At 50.9% G+C, this 26873-nt stretch overlaps 1 protein-coding gene and 1 pseudogene across 1 annotated transcript in view; both read left to right on the top strand.

The window, feature by feature from the left end:
* The window catches only part of LOC142296903 (E3 ubiquitin-protein ligase TRIP12-like), a 498462-nt gene that overhangs the window by 258818 nt on the left and 212771 nt on the right, over positions 1-26873 (top strand). Inside the window, exons 16-18 of the mRNA XM_075341010.1 lie at positions 22222-22340; positions 22538-22742; positions 22902-22999. Coding sequence (XP_075197125.1) covers positions 22222-22340; positions 22538-22742; positions 22902-22999 — 422 coding nt within the window. The remainder of the gene's footprint in view (positions 1-22221; positions 22341-22537; positions 22743-22901; positions 23000-26873) is intronic.
* On the top strand, positions 4536-4649 carry LOC142297908 (U6 spliceosomal RNA; annotated as a pseudogene).

Here is a 26873-nt window from a genome sequence, read left to right as displayed (position 1 = left end):
ACAAGACATCACTAGGGAGGGCTGGGAGAACTAGACATCACTGGGGAGGGCTGGGAGGACTAGACATCACTGGGGAGGGCTGGGAGGACTAGACAGACATCATTGGGGAGGGCTGGGAGGACTAGACATCACTGGGGAGGGCTGGGAGCACTAGACATCACTGGGGAGGGCTGGGAGCACTAGACATCACTGGGGAGGGCTGGGAGCACTAGACATCATTGGGGAGGGCTGGGAGCACTAGACATCACTGGGGAGGGCTGGGAGGACTAAACATCACTGGGGAGGGCTGGGAGGACTAGACGTCACTGGGGAGGGCTGGGGGGACTAGACATCACTGGGGAGGGCTGAGAGGACTAGACATCACTGGGGAGGGCTGGGAGGACTAGACATCACTGGGGAGGGCTGGGAGGACTAAACATCACTGGGGAGGGCTGGGAGGACTAGACATCACTGGGGAGGGCTGGGAGGACTAGACATCACTGGGGAGGGCTGGGAGGACTAGACATCACTGGGGAGGGCTGGGAGGACTAGACATCACTGGGGAGGGCTGGGAGGACTAGACATCACTGGGGAGGGCTGCGAGGACTAGACATCATTGGGGAGGGCTGCGAGGACTATACATCACTTGGGAGGGCTGCGAGGACTAGACATCACTGGGGAGGGCTGTAAGGACTAGACATCACTGGGGAGGGCTGCGAGGACACAGGGGCACAGGCTGCCGTGGGGGGAGAGTGAGGAGCACAGGCTGCCGTGGGGGAGAGTGAGGAGCACAGGCTGCCGTGGGGGAGAGTGAGGAGCACAGGCTGCCGGGGGGGAGAGTGAGGAGCACAGGCTGCCGGGGGGGAGAGTGAGGAGCACAGGCTGCCGTGGGGGAGAGTGAGGAGCACAGGCAGCCGTGGGGGAGAGTGAGGAGCACAGGCAGCCGTGGGGGAGAGTGAGGAGCACAGGCAGTCGTGGGGGAGAGTGAGGAGCACAGGCTGCCGTGGGGGAGAGTGAGGAGCACAGGCTGCCGTGGGGGAGAGTGAGGAGCACAGGCTGCCTGCCGTGGGGGAGAATGAGGAGCACAGGCTGCCGTGGGGGAGAGTGGGGAGCACAGGCTGCCGTGGGGGAGAGTGAGGAGCACAGGCTGCCGTGGGGGAGAGTGAGGAGCACGGGCTGCCGTGGGGATACGCGAGGAGGACGGGTCGCTGCACAGGCTGAAGTGGGGATGTGCGAGGAGGACGAGACGCTGCATGGAGCACAGGCTGCAGTGGGGATGCACAAGGAGGACGGGACGCTGCATGGAGCACAGGCTGCAGTGGGGATGCGCGAGGAGGACGGGACGCTGCACGGAGCACAGGCTGCAGTGGGTATGCACGAGGAGGACGGGACGCTGCACGGAGCAGAGGCTGCAGTGGGGATGCGCGAGGAGGACGGGACGCTGCACGGAGCACAGGCTGCAGTGGGGATGTGCAGGGGCACATACAGGCATGGGAGCACAAACACACCTGTCGGACGCTGAGGTAGTAGCTTCTCTTCTGTGGAAAAAGAGCGAGTTGAGTGCTTACTCCACCCACAAAGTACGTCCTCACGCTAGCATTAGCTAGCGTGAGGACGTAAGCCTCACAGGGTTTAAAGGGCCAGCAGCAAGCAAGACGCTGCTGCCTCCCGAGCTCTGTGGACTGTGGAATGTGCCCGGGGGCCGCAGAAAAGGTCATGGCGGGCCGAATACGGCCCGCGGGCCGGAGGTTCCCCACCCCTGGTCTACTGTGTCGAAGGCAGAGGACAGGTCCAAGAGGAGGAGGATAGCGTAGTGTCGCTTGGCTTTGGCGGTTAGTAGATCATTGGTGACTTTGGTTAGGGCAGTTTCAGTAGAGTGATGTGGTCGGAAGCCAGATTGTAGCTGGTCAAAGAGGGAGCAGGAGGAGAGGTATGAGGACAATTCAAGATGGACGTGCTGTTCCAGTAGTTTTAAGGCATAGGGGAGAAGGGATATGGGGCGATAGTTTGACACAGAGGATAGGTCAAGGGAGGGCTTTTTAAGGATGGGTGTAATGGAGGCATGTTTAAAGCATGAGGAGAATACACCACTTGTTAGTGATAGGTTGAAAAGATAGGTTAGGGCTGGGATGAGGACTGCAGTGATGTTGGGGATGAGGTGCGATGGGAGCGGGTCAAGTGCACAGGTGGTTAGATGTGATCTTGAGAGTAGAGTGAAAAGATTGTTTCTCTGACGCCTCATTGGGGGACACAGGACCATGGGTGTTATGCTGCCTATCCATAGGAGGACACTAAGGAGATGCAAAATCATAGTTCCTTCTCTGCAGTATACAACCCCTGGCCGGGCCAGGCAAGCTCAGTTTTAGGTTAGTGTCTGTAGGAGGCACATCTTCCAAGGTTTTGTTATTTTTTGAGGGTGACGGTTTCCTTTTGGGACCGATCTCCCAATACCATCAACGGGCGGGAACGCGGAGTGCTGCCTCCACGTACCCCCTCCTGCGACGCTGGATCCTGGGCTGCATCTCACTGGACGACGGTCCCACAGACACCGATTTTCCAGAGCCCAGGGCAGAAGCACAATTCCTCAGCCCCTCTTTGCAGGCTCTGAGTTGAACATTGCACTGTGTGACCGGATACAGCAGGCTGACTCTGCTATTCCCACTGCCTGGACTGAAGCAGTGTTTAAGGTGAGATCCCCCCTGACTGGTTTCCCAGACAAAGGGAGAAAATGCGGTGCAGAAAGTCCCTTGCTGATTGCAAGGAGGAGAGCCCCAGGGATCCTGAACACACAGCGTTAATTCTTTCCCTTGCTGCGTGCTGGCTGGAGGAGGGGGGAAGTCCAGAGCTCAGGAACTCACACTGTTTATTTGCTCTGTTTATTTGCTCCAGCTGCGTGCTCTGATTGCAGAAAGCTGGCAGAGATTATCCTTTGGTGACAAGCTGTGTGCTGACTGGAGGGAGATGTCACAGAAGCTCCCTTCCCGCCGTTTTTTTGCTACTGACAGCAGGGGGGCACACTGACTTATTTTTGGCGCTCTTTTAGCGCTAAGCCCCGCCCCCCTCGGCCACGATAAGCCCCCCCGAAAAGCGTGCGAAGATCTCCACACAGAGGTAACAGCTCAAATCAGAGCTTACTCCTTCCTGAGGACGCAGGGCCATCGGCTGATTCTGGTGAGGTACTTGCTTCACTTGTAGCTCTGCTGACCATTGCTCCCCCTCCTGGCATACTCCTATTAGGAACATGCAGAATTCTAAGGGCACTAAGAGCGCTAAGGCTAACATAGTCTACTATACAGCCGGCACTGCCTGCCACGCTGAGCTACCACGTAAACACACCTCTTCTCTCTGTGGTTGCTGTGCCCCTATAGCCCCCCAAGACCACCCCGCCACCACCGCCGCAACCGTCAGGCCAAAGCCTAGGGCTCCCAGCCCACCGGAATGGGCACAGTTTCTGTCCCAATCCATGGAAAAACTGTCACAGAACCTGGTACTGGCTATGCAATGTCGTCCTCCACACCCTTCTGGGCCCCTGGACGGAACGCAGCCTGAGGATACCCCTATGGAGGATCCTTCTGAGGTAATCCAGGCACATGCTTCACTGGTTGCAGGGATCAGGAAAAGAGCCGGCCGGGTGTCTCCAGCACTCTCTCATGGCCCCCATGACTCTCCCTCGGGAGCACACAGGGCAGGCTCTCCCACACGCTCCACGGCTTCTGAAGAGCTGGAGGAGGGAGAATGCTGTTTGTACCAGGAGGATTTCTTGGTTTCATCCTCCCCAGATGATCAAGCTGCAAAAGACTCCCTTATAGCAGCAGTCAACCAAACACTGCATGTAGAGGATCCCCCATCCACTACCACTGACCATGTGGTCTCCTTTAAGAGGGCAAGGAAACCCCAAAAGGTTTTCGCTGATAACCCAGAGTTTCAGGATATCCTCACAAAGCAAAGGGAGAAGCCTGACAGGCGCTTCGGTAACCGAAAACTCATGGAGTCCCGGTACCCTTTTGCCTCACCTGCCCCTAAGGGCTGGGCCGATCCGCCCTCGGTCGACCCCCCCCGGTCTCCCGCCTTGCCACAAAGACGCTCCTGTCTTTACCCGATGGTTCCTCCATCAAGGACCTGACAGACAGACAGGTGGAGCACCTCGCCCGCTCTGATTTTTGAGGCTGCGGGTTCCTCCCTCTCGCCCTCCTTTGCCTCTGTGTGGGTCGCAAAGGCGATTTCGGTCTGGGCAGAATCCCTTAACACTTCGCTTGAGGAATCCCAGTTCCCTCATACCGTTACAGAGGTAACAGCTCAAAATTGCCGCTGCGGCGGAGTACCACATGCAGGCCTCCATGGACGCTGCTACATGCGCAGCGTTTGCCGCCTCAAATACCATAGCCATCCGTAGAGCTCTCTGGCTCTGACAATGGCGAGCGAACGCTACCTCCAAGAAGTCTCTCACGGGCCTTCCCTTTTTTCCAGACCGATTGTTCGGCGAACGTCTGGACAAGCTCATTTCTGACGCCACAGGAGGAAAGAGTACCTCCTTCCCCCAGCTGAAGTCAAGGATGGTGCTAGCTTCGGCAGCACATATGCTCAAATGCAGAGCTACACAGAAGATTAGCATGGCCCCTGCACAGCAGGCCAAGGATGACATGGAAATTCATGAAACATTCAACATTTTACCTTCACCAGACGTCCACAGTCCACGTTCCGCTCCTTCGGAACTCATTGGTTGGTCGACATCCCGTGCTGTCCCTGCCGCCAGCCGCGGACTACACATGGACCGACCTTCTCAGCTCTCCCTGAAACCCACTTCGTCATGGCAGCCTAAACCGAAACAGTCCAGGACTAGTGAGGCTCATCCACGACGTTTTCTCCCCTCATGACTCCTTTGGCACCCTGGAAGACACACTCATTGTAGGAGGTCGACTTTCAACACATCTGGGATGCCGCCTCAGACGACAAATGGATGCTAGACCTTGTGTCTTCCGGTTACCAGGACCCGACCCGCGAGTCGGTTCTTTCTCTCAAACCCCCCAAAGACTCGAAAACGACGCAAAGTTTTTTTTTTTCCTCAGCAATCCACTCGCTCCAAACAGCAGGAGTGATAATACCTGTCCCGGACGACGTGAAGTTCAGGGGTTTTTATTGCAACCTCTTTGTGGTCCCCAAAAAGGATGGGTCAGTTCGAACCATCCTGGACCTCAAACATCTGAACAAACGTGCACGTACGGAGATTCAGAATGGAGTCCCTAAGGTCCATTATTGCAGCCATGGTTAAAGAGGAATTCCTCGCCTTAGTCATCAAGGCCCCCTCCTTCCGCGACTGCTCAACCAGCGTACAGATCACTGTGGACACCCTATCCCGCTTAGGGTGGCTAGTGAATCTAGACAAATCATCCCCGATCCCATCACGATCCTTCACCTTCCTGGGCATGTCCCTGGACACCCGTCGGGTCTTGATCTATCTCCCCCCTGGACAAGGCGATCGCTCTTCAACGAGCGGTACGCTGCCTTCTACGTCCTCCATCTCGCTCCATTCGATTCAGCATGAAGGTGCTCGGCAGGATGGTGGCGGTTATGGAAGCAGTACCCTTTTCCTCAACTGCACCTCCGCCCACTGCAGCTAGCCCTTCTAGCGGCCTGGAACAAGAGCCCCTTCTCCCTGGACAGACATCTTCACCTGACGCCTTCAGTCAGGTACGCACTCCGCTGGTGGCTTCGGTCCTCATCCCTATCGAAGGGGAGCTCTTTTTCTCCCAGCGAACTGGCTGGTCCTGATTACAGATGCCAGCCTCCTAGGCTGGGGAGCAGTGTACCGGCACCACACTGCTCAAAGACGTTGGACGCCCCAGGAGTCTTCCCTACCCATAAACATCCTGGAAATCTGCGCGATCTTCCTCGCGCTCAGGGCATTCTGCCCTCTGCTAGCGGGTCATCAGATTCGAGTCCAATCGGACAATGTGACAGCTGTAACCTACATCAATCGTCAAGGGGTATACCTGCAGCAAGGCAGCTTATCTCGACGCCCACAGGATCCTCAGCTGGGCCGAATCGACAGGGTCAGTGATATCAGCGGTACACATACCGGGAGTAGAGAACTGGGCAGCAGACTTCTAAGTCGCCAAGGCCTGGCCGCCGGAGACTGCTCTCTCCACCCAGAAGTGTTCCTACACATCTGCACTCGCTGGGATACACCAGACGTGGATCTAATGGCCTCAAGGTTGAACGCAAAGGTACCCGCGTTCATAGCTAGGTCACGCGACCTGCAGTCCATCGGCGCGGATGCTCTAGTCTGCTCCTGGCTCTACTTCCGCCTGCCTTACATATTTCCACCCCTACCACTGCTGCCGTGGGTAATCAGGAAAATCAAGGCAGAGGGAGTCCCGGTGATACTGATAGCACCGGACTGGCCCAGGCGCGCCTGGTACGCTGAATTAGTACAAATGCTCGGAGACGTACCGTGGTGCCTTCCAAGCATCCCAGACTTGCTGACACAAGGGCCCATTTCCCATCAGAGCTCCAGAGCCCTGAAGCTGACGGCATGGCCATTGAGACCTGGGTATTAACAAGAGCAGGATTCTCCCCCGCGGTTATCTCCACCATGATCAGCGCCTGAAAGCCTGCTTCATCCCTCATTTACCACCGTACGTGGAAAATCTTCCTTTCATAGTGCAGGGAAACTAACGTCCAGCCTCTGCCTCTGGCCATCCCCAGAATTCTTGATTTTCTGCAGGTTGGCTCTCAGTTCCCTTAAAGGGCAGGTCTCAGCGCTCTCAATCTTCTACCAATGCCGCCTGGCTCAAAAAACGCAGATCAAGACCTTCCTAGAGGGCGTTTCCCATCTAGTTCCCCCGTACAAACGGCCGCTGGAACCATGGGATCTCAATCTCGTTCTGGACGGTTTCCAGAGGTCCCCCTTTGAACCTCTCAAGGAATCCTCCCTTGCTTTTCTGTCCTGGAAGGTAACGTTCCTGCTGGCAATTACGTCCATCAGACGGGTTTCGGAGCTAACAGCACTCTCTTGCCGCGAGCCTTTTCTGATTTTTCACCAGGACAAGGTGGTTCTGCGCCCCCTTCCGGTTTTTCTTCCAAAGGTTCCTACCCCATTTCATTTGAACGAGGACATTGTTCTGCCTTCCTTTTGTCCACACCCAGTCCATAGGGTGGAAAGGTCTCTGCATTCGTTAGACCTCTCAGATATTACATATCCAGGAAGCCCCTTTTAGGAAAACGGACTCTTTGTTCGTCATTCCTGAGGGGTCTAAAAAGGGACAGGCAACTTCAAAGGCGACTCTGGCTCGCTGAATTCGCTCTGCGATCCAGGAAGTCTACCGCTTGCAACTCAAGCCCATTCCTAGTGGGCTACGGGCTCATTCCACGCGAGCAGTTGGCGCTTCGTGGGCCATTCGGCATCAGGCTTCAGTGGAACAGGTGTGTAAGGCTGCGACCTGGTCTACCTTACATACGTTTTCAAAGCATTACAGAGTCCATGCCCAGGTTTCAGCTGAGGCAAATCTGGGTAGGACAATTCTGCAAACGGCAGTAGAGCACCTTCTCTCAGTAGGTGCTCCAGGCTGTCTGGGACTGGTTCCTAGTCCTTGGGTTACGTTGTCTTGCTTTTATTTTTCCCACCTATGGACTGCTTTAGGACGTCTCATGGTCCTCTGTCCCCCAATGAGGCGTCAGAGAAAAACGGATTTTTGTGTACTCACCTTAAAATCGTTTTCTCTTACCCATCATTGGGGGACACAGCACCCACCCTGTTGCCCTGTTGGGCCTTGGTTCTCTCAGTACCTTATTTGGTTATGACTCTTTTTTTCTCATGTTCCTCTGTTGAGGTAAGTTTTTAGTGGCTTTTTCTCCTACTGCTTGTGTACTAAAACTGAGCTTGCCTGGCCCGGCCAGGGGGTGTATACTGCAGAGGAGGAGCTATGCTTTTGCATCTACTTAGTGTCCTCCTATGGATAGGCAGCATAACACCCATGGTCCTGTGTCCCCCAATGATGGCTAAGAGAAAACGATTTTACGTGAGTACACAAAAATCTGTTTTTTCTATATTTCTATTTCATAGTAGCTATGATGAGGGGCCGTGGTGATTGTGGGCCAAAGCTTGCTCTGATGTTGTCAATCTTCTGCTTGAAGAAAGAGGCTAAGTCTTCAGCTGAGATGAGAGTAGAGGGAGGTGGTGCTGGAGGACTGAGGAGAGAATTGAAAGTGTTGAATAGCTGTTTAGGGTTGTGAGAGAGTATATGAGGGATGAGAAGTAGGTTTGTTTTGCAGCAGTGAGTGTGGACTTGAAGGTGGTGAGGGTCTCTTTATATGCAATGAAGTGCTCAATGGAATGAGACTTCTTCCATCTGCGCTCAGCAATTCTGGAAGCCCGTCTGAGTTCTTTAGTCTGACTTGTGTGCCAGGGTTGCCTGTTGATTGTGCGGGTTTTGGTGTGTGTGAGGGGGGCAGCTGATTCAGAGATTGTAGTGTTGTATAAAGTTGCAGAAGCATCTGCATCTTATAAAAATGCAATGTTTTTCTGGTTACACGAAATGTTCCTGTTGTTGTTGGAGAGGACAGGGAGCTTCTGACAATGATGCTTCTTAGATTCGTGTGACTGCCTAAAACAGGTAAGTGGGGGGTCTGGAAAAATAGATTTTAATTGGCATCTTTTTACAATTATTGTTGTAGTGTTTGTGCAGCTCCTCTTAACACCTCCAGATTTGGATTGTAGGTGATCAAAAGAGGTACCTGGTAGTTTTCTACGCGTCTGTGCGTTTGAAAAGTCAAATGGTTCTCCTTCTCTTCTGAACCCCGCCATGCGCCCAAACAATTACTTTCCACCACATATGAGGTATCTGCGTACTCGGGAAAAATTGCACAATACGTTTTATGGTGCATTTTTTCCTGGTACCGTTGTAAAAAAAAAGCTACTTCGTTGAAGCAAAAATTTTGTGGTAAAAAAAAAAAATAATATTCACGGTTCAACGTTATCAACTTCTGTGGAGCCCATGGGGGTACAAGGGGCTCACCAGACATCTAGATAAATTCCTTGAGTGGTCTACTTCCAAAATGGGGTCATTTGTGGGGGAGCTCCACTGTTTAGGTACCATAGGGGTCTCCAAACATGACATGGCGTCCGCTAATGATTCCAACCAATTTTGCTGTCAAGTGGTTCTCCTTCTCTTCTGAGCCCCGCCATGCGCCCAAACAATTACTTTCCACCACATATGAGGTATGTCCGTACTCAGGAGAAATTGCACAATACGGTTTATGGTGCATTTTTTCCTGATAACCTTGTGGAAAAAAAAGCTACCTGGCTCAAGTAACAGTTTTGTGGTAAAACAAAAAAAAATTGTATTCATGGCTCAACATTATCAACTTCTGTGGAGCACCTTGGGGCTCGCTAAACATCTAGATAAATTCTTTGAGGGGTCTAGTTTCCAAAATGGGGTCATTGTGGGGGAGCTCTACTGTTTAAGCACCATAGGGGGTCTCCAAACGTGATATGATATCCGCTAATGATTCCAACCAATTTTGCTGTCAAATGGTGCTCCTTCTCTTCTGAGCCCCGCTATGCGCCCAAACAATTACTTTTCACCACATATGAGGTATCGTTGTACTCAGGAAAAAATGCACTATACATTTTATGGTGCATTTTTTCCTGATACCCTTGTGAAAAAAAGCTACCTAGTTGAAACAACAGTTTTGTGGTAAAAAAATTTTTTTTTTTCTTTTCACGGCTCAACGTTATAATCTTCTGTGAAGCCCCCAGGGGTTCAAAGTGCTCACCAAACATCTAGAAAAATTATTTGAGGGCTCTAGTTTCCAAAATGGGGTCACTTGTGGGGGAGCTCCATTGTTTAGGCACCTCAGGGGGTCTTCAAACCCGACATGGCGTCCGCTAATGAGTGCAGCTCAAAAATTCAAATGGCGCTTCTTTCCTTCTGAGCCCTGCCGTGTGCCGAAACTTTTGATTTCCACCACATATGAGGTATCTGCGTACTCAGGAGAAAATGCACAATACATTTTATGGTGCATTATTTCCTGATACCCTTGTGAAAAAAAAGCTACCTAGTTGAAGCAACAGTTTTGTGGTAAAAATGATTTTTTCTTAATCGTTCCTTTGGGAGACCCAGACCATGGGTGTTTAGCTTCTGCCTCCGGAGGACACACAAAGTACTACACTTAAAAGTGTAGCTCCTCCCTCTGAGCTTATACACCCCCTGGTAGCCAGTCCTAGCCAGTTTATTGCTTTGTGTCAGGAGGCATACATCCACACATGCATTCTCATCTGATTTGTTTGACTTTTGGAAAGAGTTTGAAGAAAAGCGGGTCCATGTCTGGACTCCCGGCATGTCCCTTCTCACCCCACTGTGTCGGCGGTGTTGTTAAGGTTGATTTACAAGGCTGCAGCCTTACATGCCGCGCTCCTTCACCATCCCTTCTGGGCTCTGGCTTGAAATGGGAGCCAGCACGGTCTCCATGCCTGGCAGGAGCCCGGTCTCCATCCACAGCCCCTTGAGGATTCTGTTGGACCGGAGCACTCATCCCCAGGGACATGGGCCTGCGTTTCAGCAGCTAAGTACCTGAGACGTTTATGTTGGGGGTCCCGGTTCTTTATTGTAAGGGGAGAGTATGCTGTATGTGATTGTTTTAACTTTTCCGGCGGGTTCTCTAGCTTTTGCCAGAGAACCGCGCCGATGGTGCCTGCTTGTCGGCTTCGCCGCTTAAATTTAGGCCCCGGCTTCGCTGGAGGCCTAGTTTCATTTTCCTGCCCTCGCATGTCACTCATGCAGAGAGACAGGTTCGGCTCCTCCCGGCGGCCGTTCTACACAGAGGAGGGACACTCCCCACTGCTGGGGCGTCCCTCCTTCCCTCAGGTCTCTATAGCCCTCCAGTTCCCGCTCTTTTATAGGAACGCCCCCTAGTCATTTCTCAGGCAGAGTTCACTCTGCTCTGGGACATCCTGCATTCTGCATCTCTGCTGAGGTGCTGCGACTGGGGGACCGGGCTTCGGGATCTGGAGGGCACACAACACCGCGCTCAGCGGTCTGGTAAGCCACAGCCGGTCTCCGGTTGTGGACCTCTGTATATTCTCCCTGGGGTTCATTCTCTGCAAAGCCCCCTCTCCAGCAGCATGTCTCACACAAGGAGCAAGGCTCCAAAGCTTTCTTCTACATGCACTGCATGTAAGCTCCTGCTGCCTGAGCCGAGCACCTATCCACATTGTGATGTCTGCTCTAACTTGGCGGTGCCACAGCCTGGAGTCTCACCCCCAGTGGTCTCTCAGGCTGCTGCTGCACCTGTGACTGAACCCCCGGCCTGGCTAGAGTCCTTTTCTAGGTCCATATCCCAGTCATTTGCTGAGCCATGGGACTTTTGTCCAGTACTTTGATGAATATGCATCAGCCTCCCTCACAGGGTGCCTCTAATACTCTTGACAGAAGACTCCTATCCTCTGACCTCCGTCCATCGGAGCTCACGGAGGATTCATCATCTGATCCCAGACCCCGTCCTTCTAAGAGAAGGCGCAGGGTTTCCTCCCCCTCCCCATCCCACGGCTCTGTCTCAAGAGCTGATTCTCAAGATGAGGAGGATGCCCTCACTGGGGGCTCGGAGGCTTTGTATCCCATCGATTTCTATGAGGGTGACTCAGATCTTAGTGATTTGATTGCTTCTATTAATTCTGTGCTGGATCTCAATCCGCCAGTGTCAGAGGAGCAACTGTCTTTGGCAGAAAAACATCAGTTTACCTCCCCTTATGAGAGTGAAGAGTGTGTTCTTTAACCACTCCAGTTTTCAGACCGCTGTGACCAAACCCAGGGCCTGCCCTGACAAACGCTTTCCAAAGTGTGGTTCTGATGACCGGTTTCCATTTACACCTGAGGTGGTCAAGGAGTGGTCTCACTCCCCAAAGGTAGACCCTCCGGTCTCTAGGCTATCAGTCCGGACCGTTGTGTCGGTGGCTGACGGCACCTCACTTAAGGATTCCACTGACCGTCAGATTGACCTTCTGGCCAAATCTGTGTATGAAGCTGCGGGGGCCGCGTTTTCCCCGACTTTTGCAGCAGTGTGGGCTCTCAAAGCCATCTCTGCTTCTCTAGAGGAAATGCATTCCCTCACCAAGGAATCTATGCCTGAGATGGTTACCTTAACTGCTCAGGCTTCAGCTTTTTCATCTTATGCCATGTCTGCCATGCTAGAGGCTGCTCACCGCACTGCGGGGGCTTCAGCTAATTCTCTTGTTATCCGCAGGATTTTGTGGCTTCGAGAGTGGAAGGCAGATGCTTCTTCCAAGAAGTTTCTTGCTGGGCTCCCTTTTGCTGGTTCACGGCTGTTTGGTGAACAGCTGGATGAAATCATTAAAGAAGCTACTGGCGGGAAGAGTACTTCCATGCCACAAACCAAGACCAGGAAACCCGCCCAGGGTAGGAATCAATCGAGGTTTCGTTCCTTTCGTTCCTCCAACTGGGCATCCTCTAAGCCTTCCGCCTCGTCCGCTAACTCAGCCAAGGATCAGAAATCCAACTGGCGCCCAACAGCGCGTCCGCAGAAGACCGCAGGAGGTTCTGCCACTAAGGCAGCTTCCTCATGACTCTCGGCCCGCTCCAGCCACGTCCTTAGTCGGTGGCAGGCTCTCCCACTTTGGCGACGCTTGGTTAAAGCAGGTCTCCGATCAGTGGGTGAGAGACATCATATCTCACGGCTACAGGATAGAATTCTCTTCCAGCTCTCCAAACAGATTTTTTTCTCTCAACTCCCCCCTGCTCCAAGGCCGCCGCCTTCTCGCAGGCCGTGGCGTCCTTGCAGGCAAACGGAGTGATTGTCCCAGTTCCCGCTCAGGAACGGTTCAGAGGTTTTTACTCAAATCTCTTCCTAGTTCCAAAAAAGGACGGTACCTTCCGGCCCATCCTGGATCTCAAGCTTCTCAACAAGCATGTCCGGGTGCGGCATTTTCGCATGGAGTCTCTGCGATCAGTCATTGCCTCTATGACCCAAGGGGAGTTCCTGGCGTCCATCGACATCAGAGATGCCTATCTGCATGTGCCAATCGCAGTGTCACATCAGCGTTGGTTACGTTTTGCGATAGGAGAGGGTCATTTCCAATTCGTGGCTCTCCCCTTCGGGTTAGCCACGTCCCCTCGGGTATTCACCAAGGTCATGGCGGCAGTGATTGCGGTCCTGCACCTCCAGGGGTTAGCAGTGATTCCTTATCTGGACGACCTTCTGGTCAAGGGTACATCCAGCGCAGACTGTCAGCGGAGTGTTTCGCTCACTCTCGCCATCCTAGCCCAATTCGGGTGGATTGTCAATCTTCCCAAATCCACTCTGACTCCGACCCAGAGTCTCACGTACCTAGGGATGCAGTTCGAGACTTTGCCGGCACTTGTGAAGTTGCCCTTAATCAAACAGCAGTCTCTCCGGCTAGCGGTGCGCTCTCTCCTGAGGCCCCGCCGTTATTCCTTCAGGCGCCTGATGCAGGTGCTGGATCAAATGGTGGCCTCCATGGAGGCGGTTCCCTTTGCCCAGTTCCATCTGCGTCCTCTGCAGCTGGACATTCTCCGCTGTTGGGACAAGTGGCCTTCCTCCTTACAGAGGTTAGTGGCTCTGTCGCCACGGACCAGGAGCTCTCTTCAGTGGTGGCTTCGACCCCTCTCCCTGTCCCAAGGGTGCTCCTTCCTGACTCCGTCCTGGGTGATTCTCACCACGGATGCCAGCCTATCCGGCTGGGGAGCGGTACATCTCCACCACAGAGCACAGGGCACTTGGACTCCGTCCGAGTCAGCCCTTTCAATCAATGTGCTGGAAACCAGAGCTGTGCTTCTAGCTCTCCTAGCCTTTCACCACCTGTTGGCGGGCAGGCACATTCGAGTCCAGTAAGACAACGCGACAGCGGTTGCCTACATCAATCACCAAGGCGGGACACGCAGCCGCCTGTTAATGTTGGAGGTCCAACGCATTCTTCAATGGGCGGAGGACTCCAAGTCCACCATATCCGCAGTCCACATCCCTGGCGTAGAAAACTGGGAGGCAGATTATCTCAGCTGTCAATCCGTGGACGGTGGCGAGTGGTCCCTGCACCCGGCAGTGTTTCAGTCAATCTGTCGCAAGTGGGGCACTCCGGACGTGGACCTAATGGCATCCCGTCACAACAACAAAGTTTCGGTTTACGTGGATCGCTCCCACGATCCTCAGGCCTTCGCCGCGGACGCTCTGGTTCAAGACTGGTCCGAGTTTCGTCTGTCCTACGTGTTTCCCCCTCTAGCTCTCTTGCCCAGAGTCCTGCGCAAGATCAGAATGGAGGGCCGTCGAGTCATCCTCATTGCACCGGACTGGCCCAGGCGAGCTTGGTATCCGGTCCTGCTCCAACTGTCCGTGGAGATGCCGTGGCATCTTCCGGACCGTCCAGACCTGCTCTCGCAAGGTCCGTTTTTCCGCCCGAATTCTGCGGCACTCAAATTGACGGCGTGGCTCTTGAGTCCTGGATTTTGACGGCTTCTGGTATTCCTCCTGAAGTCATCTCCACTATGACTCGGGCCCGTAAGTCTTCCTCCGTCAAGATCTATCACAGGACTTGGAAAATTTTCCTGTCCTGGTGTCGCTCTTCCGGCCATTCTCCTTGGCCATTCTCGTTGCCGACCCTTCTGTCTTTTTTACAGTCTGGTCTGCAGCTAGGACTGTCCCTCAACTCTCTCAAGGGACAAGTCTCAGCTCTATCAGTGCTGTTCCAGCGGCGTCTCGCCCGGCTGGCTCAGGTCCGCACCTTCATGCAAGGTGCGTCTCACATCATTCCACCTTATCGGCGGCCCTCGGATCCCTGGGACCTTAACTTGGTCCTCACGGTATTGCAGAAACCCCCTTTCGAGCCTCTTAGGGAGGTTTCTTTGTATCGTCTTTCTCAAAAGGTGGCCTTTCTAGTTGCCATAACTTCTCTCAGGAGAGTCTCTGATTTGGCTGCGCTCTCCTCGGAGTCACCTTTTTTGGTTTTTCACCAAGACAAGGTAGTTCTCCGTCCGACCCCGGACTTTCTTCCTAAGGTGGTCTCTCCCTTCCACCTTAACCAGGATATTTCCTTGCCTTCCTTCTGTCCGGCCCCTGTTCATCGCTTTGAGAAAGCGCTGCATACTCTAGATCTGGTGCGTGCTCTCCGGATCTATGTGTCTCACACCGCTGCTCTTAGGCGATGCACCTCTCTTTTTGTGCTAACCACAGGGCGGCGCAAGGGTCTCTCTGCTTCTAAGCCGACCTTGGCCCGTTGGATTAGATCGACCATTTCGGACGCCTACCAGAGTACTCAGGTGCCTCCCCCGCCGGGGATCAAAGCAAACTCTACCAGAGCTGTCGGTGCCTCTTGGGCTTTTAGGCACCAGGCTACGGCTCAACAAGTCTGTCAGGCTGCCACTTGGACTAGCCTGCATACCTTTTCGAAGCACTACCAAGTGCATGCTCATGCTTCGGCAGATGCGAGCTTGGGCAGAAGCATCCTTCAGGCGGCTGTCGCCCACTTGTGAAGTTAGGCTCCGCCTACTTCTTAGTTTTTTTTCTGTTTATTCCCACCCAGGGACAGCTTTGGAACGTCCCATGGTCTGGGTCTCCCAAAGGAACGATAAAGAAAAAGAGAATTTTGTTACTTACCGTAAATTCTTTTTCTTATAGTTCCGTATTGGGAGACCCAGCTCCCTCCCTGTTGCCTGTTGGCAATTTTCTTGTTCCGTGTGTTATCACCGGCTGTTGTCGTGGACAGAGTCTCCGGTTGTTCCGGTTCTTACTCGGTTCTACTTGTGGGTGGCTATTCTCCTTCAGCTTTTGCACTAAACTGGCTAGGACTGGCTACCAGGGGGTGTATAAGCTCAGAGGGAGGAGCTACACTTTTAAGTGTAGTACTTTGTGTGTCCTCCGGAGGCAGAAGCTAAACACCCATGGTCTGGGTCTCCCAATACGGAACTATAAGAAAAAGAATTTACGGTAAGTAACAAAATTCTCTTTTTTCTTTTCATTGCTCAACGTTATAAACTTCTGTGAAGCCCCCAGGGGTTCAAAGTGCACATCAAACATCTAGAAAAATTATTTTAGAGCTCTAGTTTCCAAAATGGGGTCACTTGTTGGGGAGCTCCATTGTTTCAAACCCGACATGGCGTCCGCTAATGAGTGCAGCTAATTTTGCGTTCAAAAATTCAAATGGCGCTCCTTGCCTTCCGACCTCTGGCGTGTGCCCAAACATTTGATTTTTCTGACGCCTCATTGGGGGACACAGGACCATGGGTGTTATGCTTCCTATCCATAGGAGGACACTAAGTAGATGCAAAAGCATAGCTCCTCCTCTGCAGTATACACCCCCTGGCCGGGCCGTGCCCCCTACGACACTCGATAAGCCACCCTCCCTCACGAAAGCCCGCGTAACCCTCCTCACACAGGATCTGCAGAGCATTGCTGCAGAGCATTGCTCCCTCTTGTTGTGATCAGAGCCTGTGGGCGTCTCTCAGAGCTGGCTTCCTCCTTCCCACAGGAACTGTGACGCAGGAGGGGGAAAGGGTCATCAGGGTTCTGGATGAGTTATAGCCTCACTTACATATTAACTCTGCAGAGCATTGCTCCCTCATTACAATCAGAGTTTGTGGCTCATCAGCCAGGGGCTGCAGTCACATGTTTTATGCCCTGCACAACTACAGCAACAACTATAAGACTATTAATGTATCCTGCAATGCTGAGCTACTAGGGGATGATAGCACCTCTTCCTTCTGTGAGTCCGGTGCCTTTGTAAGCCCCCCCCCCCCGCCACCACCGCAGCAATCGCTGCCAGCCCAGAGCCTACGGCTCCCAGTCCCCCAGAATGGGCACAATTCCCAGAACCTGGTTCTGGCTATGCAACATCGTTCTACACCCCTCGGGGCCCCTGGACAGAACGCAGCCTAATGACACCTCTATAGAGGGTCCTTCTGATAAGAATCAGCCCTCTGCTTCACCGGTTGCAGATCAGAAAAAGGGCATGACCCCCCATGGGTCTCCCTCTGGGGTTCACAGATGGGGTTCTCCCACATGCTCCGCGGTCTCTGAGGAGCCGGAGGAAGAGGAATGATGTTTGTACCGGGATGATTCCTTGGTTTCAACCTCCCCGAGCGATCAAGCTGCGATGGACTCCCTTATTGCAGCAATCTACCAAAACTCTGCATGTGGAAGATCTCCCATCCACTACTACTGACCCTGCGGTCTCCTTTAAAAGGGTGAAGAAACTTAAAAAAAAAGAGCTTTTTGACGCCGCTTCGGTATCTGAAAACTCATGGAGTCCCAGTACCCCCTTTGGCTTAGCTGTCTCTAAGGGCTGGGCCGATCCGGCCTCGGTGGACCCTCACCCAGCTTCCGCCTGCCTGAAGGACCCTCCTGTCTTTTACTTGATGGATCCTCCTTCAAGGACCCGACAGACAGACAAGTGGATCAGCTCGATCGCTCTGCCTCGAGGCCGCGGGTCCCTCTCCCCTTCCGTGTGGGTCGCACAGGCACCAGGACTACCAGTTTTCCTCAGACCCTCACAGATGTAACTGTTCACATTGCTGCGGCGACGGAGTACCTCATGCAGGCCTCCCTTGGCGCTGCTACCTGCACAGTTATTGCCGCCTCAAATACCATAGCCATCCGTAAGGCCCTCTGGTTCCGATAATGGAGAGTGGACTCGGTCTCTAAGAAGCCTCTCACAGTACTCCTTTCCAGACCGATGGTTTGCCGATCGTCTGGACAGGCTCTGTTTTTTTTTTTTTTGTCTGACGCCAAGGGAGGAAAAGAGTACTTCTCTCCCCCAACTCTAGCCTAGGATGTTTTTTAGTAGACACGCAGGGCCCGACCTTCTCAGCCCTCGCCGAGTCCACCTCATCCTGGCAGTCTCGACAAAGACCGAGAAGTCTCTCCTTCTCCAGCTGGGCCGCCACCTCAGACCACAAATGGGTGCGATACCTTGTGTCTTCCGGTTACCACATTGAATTCTGGACTCGATCCCCTGGTCAGTCTTTCTCTCAAACCCCCCCAAACGCTCCAAAACACCACGAGGCCTTCTCAGAAATCCACTCCCTCCAAACGGCGGGGGTGATGGTACCTGTTCCGGACGGCGAGAGGTTCATGGCTATACCTATCGTGGTCGCCAAAGAAAGACGGGTCAGATCGTCCCATCCGGGACCTCTAACACCTGAGCAAACATGTGCACGTAAGGAGATTCAGAATGTACTTCCTAGGGTCCATTATTACCTTTGTGGTCGAAGGAGAATTCCTTGCTTCCCTAGCTATCAGGGACGCGTACCTGCACATACCCATTGCTCCAGCTCACCAAAGTTTCTCCGCTTCGCGGTTCAGGACTTCTTTTTTTCCTTTGTGGCCCTACCCTCGGCTCTCCAAACAGCACCAAGGGTCTTAACAAAGGTCATGGCGGCCGCCATGAGTGCCCTTCACGCCAGGAGAGTGGCTGTTCTGCCTTGCTTGGATGACCTCATCAAGGGCTCAACCAGCGTGCAGATCTCTGTGGGCACCCTATCCCGCTTAGGGCGGCTTCTGACTCCAGTCAAATCATCCCCGGTCGCATCAAAATCCGTCACCTCCCTGGGCATGTCCCTGGACACTCTTCGGGGCTTGATATTTCTCCCTCAAGTCAAGGCGACCGCTCTACAACAAGCGGTAGACTGCCCTCTACGTACTCCTGTCACTTCATACGATTCAGTATGAGAGTGCTAGGTACGATAGCGGCGGCTATAGAGGCAATGCTGCTCGCTTAGCCACACCACTGCAGCTTGCGCTTCTAGCTGCCTGGGACAAGAGCCCCTTTTCCTTGGACGAACTTTTCACCTGACACCTTCAGTCAGGTATGCGCTTTACTGGTGGCTTCAGTCCTCTTCCATATCGAGAAGGAGTTTTTCTCCCCCAAGTGGACTGGCTACTCCTGACCACGGACGCCAGCCTCTTAGTCTGGGGAGCAGCGTACTGGCTCCACACTGCTTCGGGACGTTGGACACCCCAGGAGTCTTCCCTTCCCAGAAATCATCCTGAAAATCAGCGTGATCTTCTCGCGCTCAGGTCATTCCCCTTTTCTGCTAGCAGGTCGTTTGATTTGGGTCCAATTGGACAATGCAACAGCTGTGGCCTATGTCAATCAGCAGGGAGGTACCAGCAGCAAGACAGCTTATCTCGAGGTCCTCAGGATCCTCACCTGGACCGAATCGACGGGGGTCTAAGTTTTCAACGTTACACATACCGGGAGTAGAAAACTGGGTGGCAGACCTTCCAAGTCGCCAAGGCCTGGCCAACGGAGAGTGGTTTCTCCACCCAGAAGTGTTCCCACACATCTGCACTCACTGGAGTACACCAGACGTGGAATTAATGGTGCTCTACAAATAAATAATAATAAATAATAATAATCTAATGGCCTCAAGGTTGAACGCAAAGGTACCCGCGTTCTTAGCCAGGTCACGTGACCCACAGTCCATTGGCGCGGATGCTCTAGTCTCCTGAAGTCGTTTCCGTCCAACTTACATGTTTTTCGCCTCTGCCCCTGCTGCCGCGAGTAATCAGGAAGATCAAGGCAGAAGGAGTCCCGGGGATACTAGTAGCACCGGACTAGCCCAGGTGCGCCTGGTATGCTGAATTAGTACAATTGCTCATGGCGCCTCGTAAGCATCCCAGACCTGCTGACCCAAGGGCCCATTTCCCATCAGAACTCCAGAGCCCTGAAGCTGACGGCCTGGCCATTGAGACCTGGACTTTAACAAGAGGGAGATTTTCTCCTGCGGTCATCTCCACCTTGTACAGTGCCCGAAAGCCGGCCTTCATCCCATATTTACCACCGTACGTGGAAAACTTTCCTTTTCCAGTGCAGGGAATCCAATGTCCAACCTATGCCTCTGGCGATCCCCAGAATTCTTGATTTTTTTGCAGTCAGGTTGCAAAAGGGGTTGGCCCTCAGCTCCCTTAAGGGGCAGGTTTCATCTCTCTCAATATTCTATCAATACCGCCTAGCTTGCAATCCGCAAGTCAAGACTTTCCTCAAGGGTGTTTCCCATCTAGTTTCCCTGTATAAACGGTCGCTGGACCCATGGGACCTCAATCTCGTTTTGGACGGTATCCAGAGGTCCCCTTTTGAACCTCTTAAGGAATCTTCTCTTGCTCTTCTCTCCTGGAAGGTAACATTCCTAGTGGCGATTACGTCCATCAGACAAGTTTCGGAACTGGCATCACTCTCTTGCCGCGAACCCTTTCTGATCTTTCATCAGGACAAGGTGGTTCTACGCCCCCTTCCGGATTTTCTTCCGATGGTTATTTCCCCGTTTATATGAACGAGTACATTGTTCTGACTTCCTTTTTGTCCACACCCAGTCCATAGGGTGGAAAGGTTTCTACATTCGCTAGATCTTGTTAGGGCTCTCAGATATTACGTACCCAGGACAGCCCCTTTAGGAACATAGACTCCTTGTTCGTCATTCCTGAAAGGCCTAAGAAAGGACAGGCAGCTTCATAGGCAACGCTGGCTCGCTGGATTCGCTCTGCGATCCAGGAAGTCTACCGCTTGCAACTTAAGCCCATTCCTAGTGGGCTGCGGACTTATTCCACGCAAGCAGTTGGCGCCCCTTGGGCCATTAGGCATCAGCCTTAAGGTGGAACAGAGGTGTAAGGCTGCGACCTGGTCTTGCCTACATACTGTTTCAAAGCATTACTGAATCCATACCAAGGCTGAGGCTGAGGCGAACCTAGGTAGGAAAATTCTGCAAACGATAGTGGAGTACCTATCTCAGTAGGCGCTCCTGGCTATCTGGGACTGGTTCCTAGTCCTTGGGTTGCGTTGTTTTTTGTTTACCCACCGAGGGACTGCTTTAGGACGTCCCATGGTCCTATGTCCCCCAATGAGGCGTCAGAGAAAAACGGATTTTTGTGTACTCACCGTAAAATCGTTTTCTCTTAGCCATCATTGGGGGACACAGCACCCACCCTGTTGCCCTGTTGGGCCTTGGTTCTCTCAGTACCTTATTTGGTTATGATTCTTTTTTTCTCATGTTCCTCTGTTGAGAAGTTTTTACTGTTTTTTTCTCCTACTGCTTGTGTACTAAAACTGAGGTTGCCTGGCCCGGCCAGGGGGTGTATACTGCAGAGGAGGAGCTATGCCTTTGCATCTACTTAGTGTCCTCCTATGGATAGGCAGCATAACACCCATGGTCCTGTGTCCCCCAATGATGGCTAAGAGAAAACGATTTTACGGTGAGTACACAAAAATTCGTTTTTTTTACCACATATCTGAGTATCTGCGTACTCAGGAGAAAATGCACAATAAATTGTATGGTGCACTTTCTCTTTTCTCCCTTGTGAAAATGAAAATGTTATGGCTAAAGTAACATTTTTGTATTAAAAAGTAAACCTTTCATTTTTTGCTTCCACATTGCTTTGGTTCCTTTGAAGCACCTAACTTCTTGGATGTGGTTTTGAGTGGTGTGAGAGGTGCAGTTTTTAGATTGGGATCATTTTTGGGTATTTTCTGTCACCTAGGCCTCTCAGAGTAACTTCAAATGTGATGTGGTCCCTAAAAAAAATTCTTTTGTAAATTTTGTTGGAAAAATGAGAAATTGCTGATGAACTTTGACCCCTTCTAACTTTCTAACGAAAAAAAATGTTGTTTTGAAAATTGCGCTGGTGTAAAGCAAACATGTGGGAAATGTTATTTAGTAACTATTTTGCGTGACATATCTCTCAGATCAAAGTGACACTGGTCAAAATTGCAAAAAATGACCCGGTCATTAGGGCGTTTTATTGGCCGGGGGTGAAGGGGTTAAAGGGAATCTGTTACTAGGTTTTTCCTATCTAATCTGAGAGCAACATAATGTAGAGACAGACACCTTGATTCCAGCGATGTCACTTAGCTGCACGGTTGCTGTAGTTTTTATAATATAATTCTTATCAGCGACAGCAGGGGATTACTGGAGAAATTCTTGGCCTGCTGTCTTATAGTCCAGCTAGCCTCCACCACTGATTGGTAGCTTTCTGCCTATATACAGTGTGAACAAAAAAGCTGCCAATCAGTGGTGTGGGCGGGATTATACAGAGGTAGTAAATGATACATCACTGAAATTGGGGTCTCTGTGTAGCAAATATCTGGTAACAGATTCACTTTTAACCATGTGGTTTAAAAAAAAGGTTTTTCAGAATGATTTTACTAGATATTTGAATGTATATTTCTTGCTAAGAAATTTGTCTATTGGTAAATTATTTTTGTGTTTTCGCCTTTTTCCATTCTAGTCACATTACATCCATGTTGTCAAGTCAAGACCACAAAGTGGTGGTCGGAGCTCTTCAGATGATTGAGATATTGATGCAAAAATTGCCAGATATATTCAGCGTTTACTTCAGGAGGGAAGGTAATTTGCTTCATGTGAACTATTATGGTTTTATTGTAAAATGTCACTATGCTTCAATTGTTGACTAGATCAGACAAGGTAAATTTGCTACCTTTACTTATGTTTCAGCGTGTAAGCATTATGTGTGTGAATATAGCTTTCCCCCCCCTTATCGTTTTCAAATTGGTGTATTAATCCTTCTTTATATTTACTTTTAGGTGTCATGCGTGAAATAAAGAACTTGGCCGAGTCAGAAACTCTTTTAACAAGTGCAGCCGAAGACTGTGCCGTTGTGTCCTGTTCCATTGCAAGTTCAGCAACCAACAAAACTGGAACTGGCTCTGTGTCTGGAAATGCATTCGCTGACCTTGGGTCTCCAAGCCTGCAGCACAGAGATGACTCCTTACATCTTAGTTCATACGGGTGAGAAAATAAAGGTGTAAAGTGTCTGTACGAATTATTCCTAGAATAGGGAGGAACATTACTTTACTACATTCCATATAGAAAAACAAATGAAAGTGGGTGGATATCTATAGCGTTAACTGAATGTCTTGTAATCTGTCGTTCTGTTTCGTGCTTTAGACGATTCAGTGATGTTTTGAAGAGGAAAAGGCCAAAATGTGGTACACAGAAGCCAAAATACTCTCCACCAAGAGATGAGGACAAAACGAACAATCAAGGTACGGTTTATTTCTCTATTGCTCCATTGGGGGACACAGGAGACCATGGGTGTATGCTACTGCAACTAGGAGGCTGACACTGTGCAAAAAAAGTTAGCTCCTCTCCGGTGGTATACATCCACCAAGTGGCACAAAAACAATCAGTTTAAGCTTAGTGTCAGTAGGAGGCAGACGCAAGGCTGCACCCAGCACCGCTTCTGCCTTACATTTGTTGTGTTTTATTAATCTTTTGCCTTTTTCTTTCAAATTCAGCTTGTGATTGGGCAACAGAGTGTAATTGCTCAACTCCATCTTCCCACTCAAGAGCACAGTGGTTGCATCATTAACTGTTGCTTCTCTGGTCTATCCTGCAGGACCCCCGTCCCGAACACATCAAGACTGTTTGGGGCTCTCCAGCAGTTGGTCCTCGCCATCATGTCCCTGCCTGCTTGCTTTCCAGAGCCTGGCACTCAGGAAGGGAAGACGTAACTGCTACTCCTGCCGCCTGCCAGACGCGTATCAAACCTTGACCAGTTCTTAATTATAGGTATAATTAGGAATCGGTCGGGATTCGATACACGTAAAACGGAATGCCACCAGTGATAATTCCTGTTTAGCAGTGCATGTCTCTGGTTCCCGTAAGTGACTGATCTTGTGCTCCTAGTTCCTTGTACCCCTACTCCATCTTGACTCCCTGCCTCCCTGACCTTCGGCTTGTTCCTGATCCCCACCTCCACTGTCTCCCATGTACTGGACATGTCCTCTTGACTACCGACCTCGGCTTGTATTCTGACCCCGGCTCCACTCTCTTCCTGGTACTTTACGTGACTTTCTGGTTTACTCACTTTTGGCTCGCACACTGAGTTCGGCTTCTCTTTCTCCCTCTATTACTGACATGATCTCCCGGCTCCTGACCCCTGGCTTTTCGACTTTCCCCCAGATCTCCTCCACTAAGCTATCTAGCGACTCCTAGTGGTCTAGCATCTCATTACACCTGGGTGCTCGGCATCACAATTGCATTGTCTTCCTGGGAATGTTGTTCAACACCGAATCGACAAGGGTCCTCCTGCCCGAAGACAAGTACTCTATCCTTCTAAGATGGATTTGTTCTCTCAGACGTTCCTCTCTATCCTCTGTCCTTTTCTGTATGAGCATTCTGGGAAAGATGATAGCAGCTATGGAAGTAGTCCCCTTCACTCAGTTCCACACTTGGCTTCTTCAGCTTTTTCTTCAATCTAGATGGGACTAGTAAATTCACTCTCTGGATTGCCCAGACATACTTCCTTCCAGAACTTCACGATACAAGGACAGTGGAACAACCAGGAATCGGCTCTCCCCATCAACATTCTGAAGGTCAGAGCAATCTTTCTGGCCATCCTTCACTGCCAGCAACTTCTTTTCAGTCATCCGATTCAACTTCAATCCATCAACACCACAGCTGTGGCATACATCAAGGAGAAAGCCGAGCAATGATCTTAGAGGTTACTTGGTTTCTTTCATGGGCCAGAATGTGAAGGCAATCTCAGCAGTACACTTTCCTGAAGTGGACAACTGGGCCGCTGCCTTGACGCGCGCAAATGGTCTCTAAACCAATATGTCTTCAAACAGATCTGCCGCAGATGGGGGATGCCTAATATGAATTTAATGGTGTCCAGGTAGAACACCAAGGTTTCCCAGTTTGTGTCTAGGGCTCGCAATTCCCTGGCGATTGACTGCTGTGCCCTGGTGATCTCATGGGCCCAGTTCTCCTTCCTATTTCTTTTTCATCCCCTCTCTCTGATACATAGACTAATCAAGCAAATCAAGGTGGAAGGAGTACCCATCATACTCGTACACGCCAGATTGGTCCAGAAGACCTTGGTATGCAGAGTTGATAACGTCACCTCACAGATGTCCCATGAAGCTCCCAGAATTTCCAGATTTACTTTCTCAGGGTCTTCTCCTCCACCAGAATTCTCAGTTGCTCAATTTAATGGCATCGCTATCGAAGCTGTAGTCTTAAGATCCACTGGTCTCTCTGATCAGGTCATTCAGACCATGATCAAAGTAAGGAAGCCTTCTGCCTCTCGCACATATCACCACACATGGAAGACCTTCCGAGGCTGGTGCAATACCAACCTGACAGAACTTATGGCTTTCTCTTTACGTGCCCTGCTGCCCATCCTACAGTTGGGTCTTGATTTTGATCTGTCCTTTAGCTTTTTCAAGGATCAAGTTTCAGCGATATCCATTCTTTTCCAGAGGACCTTGCATCTAATCTCCAAGTTAAGACCTTCCTTCAGGGGGTCGCTCATTCTGCGCCTCCTTACCGACTTCTGGTAGAGCCTTGGGACCTCAATTTCGTTCTGGATATCCTTCAGAGGTTCCTCTTTGAGCCACTACAAGAAGTTTATTTATCCTTCCTCTCCTGACACGTTGCCTTCCTGGTGGCTATCACATCGATCATACGAGTATCCAAACTTCAGGTCCTCTCCTGATGCTCTCCCTTTTTCGTGTTAGAGCAGGACAAGGTAGTTTTGCATCCAACTCCATCCTTTTTACCAAAGATAGTTTCTTTCCAACTTAACGGGGATGTTGTTCTCCCATCGTTTTGCCTGTCTATGGTCCATCCTCAGGAACTGTTGCTCCACAAGTTGGATCTTGTGAGAACTCTCCATGTCTATGTTTCCAGGACAGAATATTCCAGTGCCCACCTTTGGGACTGGTTTAGGATGTCCCATGGCTCCTATGTCTCTTATGAAGTAATAAAGAAAAAAGTATTTTGGGTACTCACCATAAAATTCCTTTCTCGGAGCCTTTATTGAGGGACACAGCACCCACCCTTGTTGCTCAGATGTTGTGAGTTATTGTTTACAAGGGTGCTTCAATAATTCTTTTTACTCTTGCTTTTCCCACTGCTTTTTAATTAAGTGATTGTCTTTGTGCCAGTTGGTGAGTGTATACTATCGGGAAGGAGCTAACCTTTTTTTGCATAGTGTCTGCCTCCTAGTGGCATATACAGTACACCCATGGTCTCCTGTGTCCACCAGTGAAGGCTTTGAGAAAAGGATTTTACGGTGAGTACCTAAAATCCTCTTTTTGTATCTTTATGAAAAAAAAACAGTCTTAGTACATTATTTTCTTTTTATATAAATGAGTGAAAGTAAAAGTAAATTTACAAGTTTACCGATTTAAAAAGTTCAGATAAAAGTATCACAAAGTGGTTGTAAAAAAAACATGCAACTTTACAACTTAGCTCTTGTTAAAAATCTTCTTTGTTCTCAAGAATGAAGGGATTTTCAATTGTATTGTTCACTGCTCATTACCTAGGTTACTTGCCTCCTCTGCAGTCTTAGTAGTGGCAGTTTCCCAGGCTAGAAGCAGGTGCTTGCAGGTTTTTTTCCAATAGAGCTTTCCTAGTGCTATTCTGAAGCTGGACTGATTGCTGACCAGTCCCGGTGCCCCTCTGCTGATCCAACCCTGCAGGTGGCTCTGATCTACCGTATTTTTCGGACTATAAGACGCACTGCACCATAAGACGCACCCTAGTTTTAGAGGAGAAAAATAGGAAAATAAAATTTTAAGCAAAAAATGTGCCCATGACACACTCTTATGGGGCGAGGATCTGCTGCTGAGACTGTTATGGGGGTAATGTCCCCAAATTATCTACTAAGGTACCCCATCCTGGTAATGATCCTCCTGCCTTGTATATGCTCCCCGTCCTTGTATATATGTACCCCATCCTGGTATATATTCCAATTCTGCTACATAGCTTCATCCTGGTATATGCCTTTATCCTGCTATATACCCCCATCCTACTCATATACCCCCATCCTGCTCATATAACCCCATCTTGCTATATGCCCTGCATCCTGTGGCAAACAAAAAAAAAATAAACGTTTATACTCACCTTTCC

This window comes from Anomaloglossus baeobatrachus, chromosome 3 (assembly GCF_048569485.1).
Source record: "Anomaloglossus baeobatrachus isolate aAnoBae1 chromosome 3, aAnoBae1.hap1, whole genome shotgun sequence".
Classification (NCBI taxonomy): Eukaryota; Metazoa; Chordata; class Amphibia; order Anura; family Aromobatidae; genus Anomaloglossus; species Anomaloglossus baeobatrachus.
The sequence above is the reverse complement of the archived record's forward strand: the minus strand, read 5'-3'. Positions and strand labels throughout refer to the sequence as shown.